At 40.0% G+C, this 10972-nt stretch overlaps 1 protein-coding gene across 1 annotated transcript; it reads right to left on the reverse strand.

Moving 5' to 3' along the window:
* Positions 1 to 576: 576 nt before the first annotated feature.
* LOC137062664 (piggyBac transposable element-derived protein 4-like) lies at positions 577 to 9949 on the reverse strand. The gene is made up of 3 exons (XM_067433561.1): positions 9627 to 9949; positions 1424 to 3230; positions 577 to 1232 (listed from the first exon to the last, which is right to left on the reverse strand). The coding sequence occupies exons 2-3, from the start codon at positions 3215 to 3217 to the stop codon at positions 777 to 779; spliced, it is 2250 nt and encodes a 749-aa protein (XP_067289662.1). The 5' UTR covers positions 3218 to 3230; positions 9627 to 9949; the 3' UTR covers positions 577 to 776.
* Positions 9950 to 10972: the final 1023 nt, after the last annotated feature.

Here is a 10972-nt window from a genome sequence, read left to right on the forward strand (position 1 = left end):
ATAAAAGCTTTTCTTTGACTAACAAAGAAGTTTTTAGCTCTGAAACTTACAGGATAATCTTATAATACCATGACCTTATATATCAAAAGCTCAAGGGAAAGTTGATTTCTCAATTCATCACCCCTTTAAAAAAAGGAAGTAAAACTAATATATATTGGAGAAAACTAACTACTTTTACTGAAATATCCCTAAACTTGTTTTTTTCTTTTGAAAGGTCTATTATTTAGACCTACTTACTGCTACATTTCAGCATTCATTTTAATATTATTTTTTTATTTAACTGCATTGAAAATATACACTTCATTAAACTGGCTAATATCAAACCTTTATTTTTGAAACACCTGTTGAAAAAAATAATGACAATGACATGCAATAACAATTATTGCAGTGCTGAATGTTGCCTGGTCTCCGGGTGTTTCTCCAGGAACAATCCTCATTTTCAATTTATGAATTTGAATATATACTTACTTAGAAACTAATATTCTACGTTTATAATCACTTCTTTTGAAGTATTAGTTTTTGCAGTGATGCCACATTATTGTCACAAATAGTGATACAATGAATAAAAGACGTAAACACTGTTTTGTCATCTTATTTATTTAAAATATCAAACATCAACATTTAGTAACTCTAATGAAGTCAAGTAATAAAAATTTCAAGAAAACAGGAGGAATAATCAGAAGATTAGCAAAAGGGTTCCTAAATAGAATAGCAATAAAAGAATTTGTAATAAAAACTGAGTTAAAAAAAACAGCACAAGCAGTGTCAAATCCCGTTTATACTTTCTTGACCTTCACGCATCCATAGCAGTAAGTAGTTATAACAGCGTGTGACTTGCAAATGTACATGTTACACTTACTGCACGTCATTCTGGTTTTTGTACCCGACTTTGATTCACAGACCTGACACCTTTTCCTCTTGGAGGGTGTTGATACTGGTGAGGTTTCTTGAATGGCGTTGTTTCCTGAAGAGCATGCTTGTGCTTCCTTTAACATATTCTGAGAGGCTGGTGTACGGGGAACGCCGAGCCGTCTTTTCATGAAGGGAGTGACCAGAGCTTCTCCTAGCTCTTCCAGAAAGAGTCTCCTTCTGCTGAACTTCTGTTTGTTCCAGTTAGGATTTATTTCAGTCCAGAGTACCAAAGAATTGTAGGCGGAGACGTCCAACATGTTAAACAAAATCACCATGGGCCAAGAATTTGTCTTCCTTTGGACGGTGTATGTGGCAACAAGCTGGAAGTGAAATGACAAGCAAAACCACAAAAGCTTTAGTCATCAGCTGACAATTCAGTTCACTTCATATTTACCCTTAAAGTTGTAACAGGCGTAACACATTTCAAAAAAAAGAAATTAAGATCTATAATATGCATTTTTTTTTAAATCGATATAATAGTAGGTTGAAATAATGCAAAGTAGTTAAATACCTTGTCAAGATTGTCAACTCCACCTTTGGTCTGGTTGTAGTCTAGGATTATTTCTGGCTTCTTGTGGTCTTTGCTGCTTATTGCAGCATCTCTGTGAAATGTGCTCATCAAAAGCACATTTTTCTTTTTTCTGGGACAGTAGGACACGAGAGTGTGTGTGTCGGTGAAGGCGAACATGGACGAGAATCGGGCCCTGTTTTTGAGTGACAGGAGCGCAGGTGGGAGCTCAGGCTTGTTTGATCTGACTGTTCCGATCATGGTCATTTTTCTTTGGAGCAGCTCCTCGCCGAGGGCGTACGAGGTGAAAAAGTTGTCACATGTGATGTTGTGTCCCTGGAGACCGGATGTCATATCCAAGACCACACGCATGCCCTGGTTCTTTTCTGGCTTGCTGTCGGCAGCTTTGCCAGTGTAGATCTGCATGTTCCATGCGTAGCTCGACCTGGAATCGCACGCCGCCCAGATTTTAATTCCATACTTGCTCGGCTTACTTGGCATGTATTGTTTGAAGGGACACCGACCTCTGAAAGGGACCAGGCACTCGTCCACAGTGACGTTTGGACCTGGATTATACAAAAGCGGTAGGCGTTCGACCCATTTTTCCCAGATGTCCCTTACTGGTGCCAGCTTGTCCTTTTTCTTTCGGACAGACCCTGTAACCTTTCTATAAAAGCAAACGACCCTTGACATCATGCGAAACGTATTCAATGGCATGGTAGCACGAAAAATTGCCCTTCCTGACACACCGTTCCATAAACTGCACAAGGCCTCATGGTGGGATCGATACACACCCGCCAGAATCAACAGACCAAAATAGGCCTGTATGTCCGTCCAGTCCAGGTCCTTCCAGGCTTTACGAAACACACGTCTCCCCTCTAAATTGGACATTTCAATCAGAATCTTTTTAATGTTATTTGGGAAAAACAATTCAAATGTTGATTTTATGTCTTCAGCATTGGAACAAGCAAGCCTGGTTGGTCCAGGGGTCGTTTTGAGGATATATTGAGCTGGTGTTCTCCCATGTCTCTTTGGAGGAGTTACTGAAGTCCACAATATGTTCCCGTTTTTGGACTGGTAAGCAGCATCCACCTCAGGAAGGTACTCTTCATCTTCCTCTTCCTCTGACTCTTCTCCATCAGTAGAGTGGTATTCTGGGTCGAATTCTGCATTGTCTTCAGATTCAGAATCTTGATCGAAGAGCTCCTCCTCTGGCTCAGCTTCTCCGTCCAGGTCTTTTTCCTCTTCCATCCATCTATTATTTATATGTATGGCTGCATCTCTTTCCTCTTCAATGCATCCATCACTTGTATGCGGGGCCACATCTCTTTCCTCTTCAATGCATCCATCACTTGTATGCGGGGCCACATCTCTTTCCTCTTCCATCCAGCCATCACTTGTATGCGGGGTCACATCTCTTTTCTCTTTCATCCATCCATCACTTGTTTGCGGGGTCACATTTCTTTCCTCTTCCATCCATCCTTCAGTTGTATGTGGGGTCACATCCCTTTCCTCTTTCATCCATCCATCACTTGTATGTGGGGTCACATCTCTTTCCTCTTTCATCCATCCATCACTTGTATGTGGGGTCGCATCTCTTTCCTCTTCCATCCATCCTTCAGTTGTATGTGGGGTCGCATCTCTTTCCTCTTTCATCCATCCATCACTTGTACGTAGGGCCGCATCTGTTTCCTCTTCCATCCATCCTTCAGTTGTATGTAGGGTCGCGTCTCTTTCCTCTTCTCTGGATTCAAATAAGCGAACCAGGGACTCCACAACACTAAGCCTTCTCTTCATTGTGCAGCTTGAACTGCAAGCAAGGTCCAAGAAAGCCACATTTATAATTTGATTTGTTAGACAGAGGATCAAATGTCCTCTAATACAAATACAGTGAAATATGACGATAAACACTTTGGAAGGACATTTGTGTCTTTACTATTAAAATAAACCCTTGTATTGTTAAAACCCTATAACACTTGTGTTATTCCTAGTCAAAAATGACAGCCTACAAAAAATAGCATATACCCTCACCTAAAGGAATATTAGGAACACCTGTTCAATTTCTCATTAATGCAGTAATCTAATCAACCAATCACATGGCAGCTGCTTCAATGCATTTAGGGGTGTGGTCCTGGTCAAGACAATCCCCTGAACTCCAGACTGAATGTCAGAATGGGAAAGAAAGGTGATTTAAGCAGTTTTGAGCGTGGCATGGTTGTTGGTGCCAGACGGCCGGTCCGATTTCACAATCTGCTCAGTTACTCGGATTTTCACGCACAACCATTTCTAGGGTTTACAAAGAATGGTGTGAAAAGGGAAAAACATCCAGTATGCGGCAGTCCTGCGGGCGCAAATGCCTTGTTGATGCTCGAGGTCAGAGGAGAATGGGTCGACTGATTTAAGCTGATAGAAGAGCAACTTTGACTGAAATAATCACTCGTTACAACTGAGGTATGCAGCAAATCATTTGTGAAGCCACAACATGCAAAACCTTGAGGCGGATGGGCTACAACAGCAGAAGACCCCACCGGGTACCACTCATCTCCACTACAAATAAGAAAAAGAGGACAGATTGATTATTTTGCTTATTTTAAGCAAAAACTCTCTTAATTTTGAGTTATTTTTTCCCAAAACAAGACCATTACTTTTGCTTGTCTAGTAAATACTTCTTGTTTAAAGAATTTTTAGATGTTTGGACTAGAAAAAAGACAAAAATAATAAGTAAGAAAAGCATTATATGCAGTGAACATTTAAGGGGTTCCAACTACGTTGCAGTTTAGTCTGGCCTTCTCCATAGAGGAGTAATTATCCCCGAACAGAAACTGTTCGGACCAATGAAATCATCAGGGCAGGATTTAGCCGATGACGGACAGATGATCAACAGTAACGTAATCATCACGTCATCAAAGGGGCTTGGATTATATTTGTTTGAATCCTAAACGGAGAGCTTGTTTGTACCTGCATTCACCATCACAATTTCTCTCTAAAATGATGATCATGTTGGGTAAGTACTCTGTGTATCATTAAATTCTTTATTTTTTTTTACAACACCCTTTATTCCAAAGATCGTTTATTCCAGCCTGATTCCAGCGCGCGTGACAGGGTTGCCAAGTTTATACAACAAAACCCGCCAACTACTAGCCCTAAACAATAGCTTCTCGGGGGGTTCTCCGGGGGAAAAATGGCGTTTGGGGGGTAAAATGTGTGTTATTTTGGCAAGGTTGCCTGCTAAAATTCGCACTCATGGGTCTATATATCACATAATAGTCGCTTCAACCCGCGGACATAGAAAATAATCCGCGGGGAAAAAAGGCGGACTTGGCAACACAGTGCAGTTGAGCTCTGTTGACGTCGCTTCGTTGCTCTGATTGTTTGTAGGTCTATCCAATTGAGGTCTTTCCTGGTTCGGTTGAAATGCGCCCCATAATCACAGCCCAATGGAGCAGTTTCAGACTCATATTCTGATTAAAATTGAGTATTACCACGTCAGGCTAATATATATATATTAAAAGATGACAGTTTTCTTTAAAGCTAGTGACGTACAAAGGTTTGTGTGTTTAGGGTTTAGGGATAAGGCTAAAGGCCCGTTCACACAAAGAAGGATAACCGTACGTTGAACGTCTGACACTGCTGAGAGTGGCATTTAGATGAATATGCAAATATGTGTGCAAATTCATGTGTGCATATTCATCACTTTCCACTCAATAACAAAATAAACACAACAAAATGGAGAAAAGTTTGTATTTGCTCTACAGCACTCCAGTAAAGTCTAGCCACTTTTATATCACTTTAAACAATAGTGTCAGTGTCTCATTTTATCATAAGTACAACTTTATGCTACATTTGAATTTTCTTCACGACTGTACGCTCTATATAGTATGAATATGGCATGAATGAAATTCAGACATGCTACATCCGCCATGTTATTACTGTCACGTGACCTACCAGTGTCAGCTGCATCGCTTCACTTGCATTCATAAAACCCTCCCATGGCCTCATGGGATAGTAAAGTGTCCATCAAATGCACACTTCAGAATCTTGCCGGAAGTAGTTGGTCATCAGAATACGTTTCGGTTACTGTTTTTCAAAAATACTGGCGTAATGTTTTTCGCATACTATATACAGGTCCTTCTAAAAAATTAGCATATTTTGATAAAGTTCATTATTTTCCATAATGTAATGATAAAAATTAAACTTTCATATATTTTAGATTCATTGCACACCAACTGAAATATTTCAGATCTTTTATTGTTTTAATACTGATGATTTTGGCATATAGCTCATGAAAACCCAAAATTCCTTTCTCAAAAAATTAGCATATTTCATCCGACCAATAAAAGAAAAGTGTTTTTAATACAAAAAAACAGTAGCAGTATTAACATTAAGTGACATGGCATCTGACGCACAGGAGCCAATGGCACGTCGCGACACGCAGTGGCACTTCCGGTTCTCATTGGCATATGTCAGTGGATAGTGACATGTGTCACTGACACTGGCACGAAACGCTGACACTGGCAGTGACACTGAGTCGCGGAACATGTCGCTGTATGTGACACTCACTGGCAGATGAGCTGAACAACTATACACGTAATTGTGGCACAAAAGCCAAAATAAATATCCTATTTTCGTGACTTTTTTCCCCTCTTAAATAAATGTTAATCTAACTTGTTAAATTTAGTAATATGTGTTGGTTTGTGACAAGCAGTATCTGAGTGGCATGTGCCACTGAATGATTTATGCAAAAAACAGACTGCTTTATAAACAAGGGTATAAATAATTATAATAATAATTATAATTTATAATTTATAAAGCAGGTTTGGCTAAGAAGCTGCTCCTGAATATAGGATCAGTACCAGCTCTTCGTGTTCCTGCTGCACCTCCAGAAGACGTGAGTGTAGTTTGAAACGCTTGAACGCTTCACGGTGGATGCGGCTAAAGTTTACAGGGTAAGTTAATTTACATTACAGCATGCGTTCTATGTATGTTCTTCTTAATATAATTAATAATCCCACGTTTATAATGAACAACGCATTATGGTTGTTGTGTTATTACAAACTGTGTACACTGGTGATAAAGTTAACATGGTCACACTACACTAAGCTTACTTTTGTAGATGGTTTATAACGGTGTCTGTTACTGTCGAAACAAACAAAAAAGTTGTGTCTCATCTCACTACGCTAACGTTACCCTGCCAGAACATACAAAGATAGATCAAACTGACATTACGTTAACCAATCATTCAGAAACGCCCTGTTTGAGCCTTAATTGTCGAATTTCGTTGGAGCTGTCATCTTGTTCCGGGTCCGACTCCGGTTCAAATTGATAGAGTTGCACAGATTTGTCCTCAGAGACTCTCGTCGCCATTCTTTCCCCTCAAATGTTGTCAAGGCAACAAACCACCTCACAGAAAAGAGGGGCGGGGTGAGCAAAGCTCATTAGCATTAAAGTAGGGGTGACCCCGAATAGTCGAAGATTCGATGCATCAATATGCGGAGCCTGATTCGACCACCGATCTCACGGTCGAATCTTCGCGGGTGTTATGAAATGAGGATCATACCATTTTGGCAATATGGGGGTGCTCAATATTTTAAAGACGTGTCGCGGCGCTGAGCTGAGCATCGGTGTGCGACCCCTTTAAGGGCGCTGAGCTTCGCACCGCGCCTTTAAAATTAGAACACGTTCAATGAGTGTACACACACCGGCGGCAGCATTCAGCGCCTGTCCGCGGCCACTCAGGAAGTTGTTTAAAATCCTGCTGGACCACAGAGCGCTTTTGTGCAGCTCATCTGTCAGTCAATTCAAAATTGAGCTTGCGTGTATATAATGTGCGCATCAGGTGGCGGTGTAAGTGAAATCCTGAGGCACGCAGGGCTGAGCTTCGCGTAGCCTACGTCTTCACCCGCTTTAGGCACAATCGACTTAAGAACGTGCATGTAAACACACTCAAAGTGTTCTTTTCCTCTCTTGGCAGGTTTTTTTTTTTAGGTTTATTTATTAAAATGTTCTTTTGTATATTTGTGTGATGTTCTGTATTTCAATCGCGGCTTTAACATGTTGAGAAAACAGTTTATTAATGTTTATCCACCACATTACCTTTTAGGCTATTTAAACCTAAATAAGAAAGCATGTCAGTTCGTCTGTCAGTTGGCAGGCAGTTTTGGTCGCTTTATTAAAAGTTGTTGCTGTGTGCAGTGTGTAAAGGAAAATAAAAATAGTTTTACCCTTCTGCTGACAGTGTCGTGCCCTTCCCAACCCATTCACACACACGGATGATTCGACTATCAGTCGACCATAGAGAGATTCGACAATTCTGATTCGATTGTCTAAATCCTTAGTCGAGGACAGCCCTATATTAAAGACACATGCACTGAAATGGCTTGGTGAAAACAGAGCTGTTTTTGACCATGTAAAAGGAGTGTTTTCTTACAATACTAATGAGAATTTTTAATGAAAGTATGTTACAAAGTTTTCATTTAGACACTAAAGAATCATATTAACTTGTACAAAAATTGCATTATATGACCCCTTTAAAACAAGTTTGTGGTATTACCAGTCTTGGTTGGGACAACAGTCTAGCATAATTTGCAGACGACATTGGTCTGACTACGGTCAGACGTATAAAAAATTTAAAAAACTGCCATACTTGCGAGCTGACTTGTTTTCCTGATTTATGAACAATTTTCTTGCTTGCTGCGGCACTCATTTTTACGCATCTCTGCATGTCGGGTCTGTTATTGAACCCTATTATTGGCTGTTGCCGTGTCACTCCCTACTTTGCTAGGTTACCAGAGTGAGTGCCTTTGTTCATGTAACCAAAATTGCTTTGCAACCTCTGTATTCTTGAGATGAAGAAAAAAATTATTGCATGAAAAATTAACACATTTTTTATTGATATCGATTACATGTCTGTCGTGATACATATCTTTATCATTTTATTGCCTAACCCTAATAGAATATGGTGAGTAGTATGAATGCCCTTATCACATGACCTACCAGCATTGCTTCACTGTCATTCACAAATCCTCTCCAGTGGCCTCATGGGATTGTTAAATGTGAGGCATGTAAAATTGAGAGCTAGTGGTAGAAATAGGTACAGCAGTCCAAATTCAAAATATTAGAGATTATTTCCCCACCCTCTCCTCCTACTCCACCTCAGACTCAACACTCACACAGGTTGCCAGATTGAGCAATTTACTATATAGTATGGAAGTATTTTAGATGCAGCCCAAATGCACCTGCCTTGCTCACTCTTTTCAGGATTTAAATATTGCTGGAAACATTTGGGATAATGCAAAGTACACGTGTCAACAAAATATTTAACATTGTTCTAGTGGGATTTATTGGTGGGGAGGGATATTTAATTTAAAGCTGCAGTCCGTAACTTTTTGCACTCTGGTGGTTAATAAACAGAACTGCATGCGTTTTGCGGAAGAACATTGCAGCCGGATCTACTTCTCTCTGTTTATGTCTATGGCGGATCACGCAGGAACTGTGCTCCTCCGCAGCGGTACCTACCAGTCGGCCTGAAATAGTCCCAATATAAATAGGCTACTTATTATAAGTCTACCATAATGATTCAGGGTAAGACAAAAACACGGTTTGGAAAATGGATTCATGTTGTACAGTCTCATTATATATTTTTTTTGTAAATCTTGAACACAAAAAAAGTTACGGACAGCAGCTTTAAAAATTCTAAAATGCTGTGCCTTTAACTAACTTATCTAATTGTTCTTTGAATTAACGTTGCTATTTATTTATTTTTTGCATTTTTGTGAATTTATATTTTATTGCTGTGTCTGGCTATATAGCCTACACGCTTTATCATGAAAGTTTTGAAATCATTGTAAAGCCATGCATGTAGTAGAGCTTTACTAAATAAAGCTTATCTTTATTAGATTTATTTATTTATTTATTGCAAAATATGAAAAGCTCTGTTCAGTAACGTCGGCCATTAATTTCTTAGTGTTCTTCATTGTGGATAAGGGTTAACATAAACAAAATGGAAGCAGCTGGAAGGTTTAAAAGAGATCAATCCATACACGATACCTTTGCACATAGCCCAACGTTATAACAAATGGATGCTGTGTATGCGAGTGCCAAATTATACGATGAAACGCATCAATACATTTGAAAAGTCGCCTGGTAAACAATAAACATCTGTAAGTTGTATGGCTTCCAGTAAAATAGAGCTCTGTCTGCATCTTACCTAATGCACGATGTTTTGGATTGCACACAAATCTTTTATGGAATCCTTCCTGGTTTTCCCGTGTAGCCTAAGTTATTTCAAAAGCAGACTGCGCGAGCAACACGAGATTAGCAGCACGAACACCAGCGCTGCATTCAGACCGTGTGCTGGTTACTGCAATATCTGTACTGTTTCCTAGAGTTCAGAGGTGCAGAAATAGCCAAATAGCAGATAGGACCATATCATTGGCTAATGGAGGAGCAGAGCAGTCCTCGTGTCCGGTGCACGCGCCCTCTAGTGATGCACATGCACAGCCACAGTCATGCCATGACATGAGTCATGCAGATGTTTCACACATAAGACCGACCATAAAAAAATAGGTTTCACACCGTTTCACACAACGGAATCATCCAACATTATCCAACTGCACTAGACTATGATGTCTATGGACTGCCCTACCGGAGGCTGCACTTTCAGGATCGCATTTCTAGGACCCTTTTTTGTGTGTGTGTGAATCGGAGTTATTTAGATTCAGTTGATTCGCGTGTGAATCCTATCGAATCGGAGAACCGCAATCCCAACGCATTTGCAGGACCCTAGTTTTAGAGAACCGAAACAAGTGCCACCAAGGCAGTATTTTAACCCTTTTTTGTGAGGTTTTTAAAGGTTTATTACACCCAAATATTGCTTTCTTTTTTTGTACCAACCTTTTTCTTTTTTTATACCAACAAGGATTGGTATAGCCTTTTCAGTTACAGAGTAGGCTACAAGTGCGCGTTACAAGTACAGAGGGAATACACAAGGATGACTCTGGGGGTAGATTTAAGATTGTATATAATATATTGCAACAGTTGAATTTGAACACACATAAACAAATTTGTTCATGACGTGAATCACATATAGGAAGAACTTCATGGACAATGTCTTCATTGTCTCCTAATAAGAGAGAGAGATAGAGAAGTAAATGAAATACAGAACATTGAGTTGAACTTGTAGCCTGACAGGCCAGACCCACAACAAGATGTTTGGTCTGGAAACTCACCTTTGACAGGGCTCAATCTGAGGGGCGGGATAAACGGTTGTCTTTCAAAAAAATCCCTCTGCACGCGATAGGATAGTGCTACAACCAACCAGAGCAACGAAGGTGAAGCGGAGCTGATCGATTAAACTTTCGCCGTATCAGGTCGGCAAAACGGCGAACACATCTTCCCTTTTTAAAAATGACTTCAGAGCCGTTCTTTGTTCTTTTCTCAGAGAAAAGCTTAAAGGGTTAAGTTCACCCAAAAATGAAATTTCTTTCATTAATGACTCACCCCAATGTTGTTCCACACCCATAGGACCTCTGTTCATCCTCGGAACACAGTTTA

This window comes from Pseudorasbora parva, chromosome 23 (genome assembly GCF_024679245.1).
Source record: "Pseudorasbora parva isolate DD20220531a chromosome 23, ASM2467924v1, whole genome shotgun sequence".
NCBI lineage: Eukaryota > Metazoa > Chordata > Actinopteri > Cypriniformes > Gobionidae > Pseudorasbora > Pseudorasbora parva.

What these genes read in the sequence shown, in the direction of transcription:
- LOC137062664 (XM_067433561.1), bottom strand. Translation starts at nt 3,217, where the DNA reads ATGAAGAGAAGGCTTAGTGTTGTGGAGTCCCTGGTTCGCTTATTTGAA. An exon ending in GAGTTGACAATCTTGACAAG is followed by an intron (nt 1,233 to 1,423) that starts GTATTTAACTAC and finishes TTTCACTTCCAG; the next exon opens with CTTGTTGCCACATACACCGT.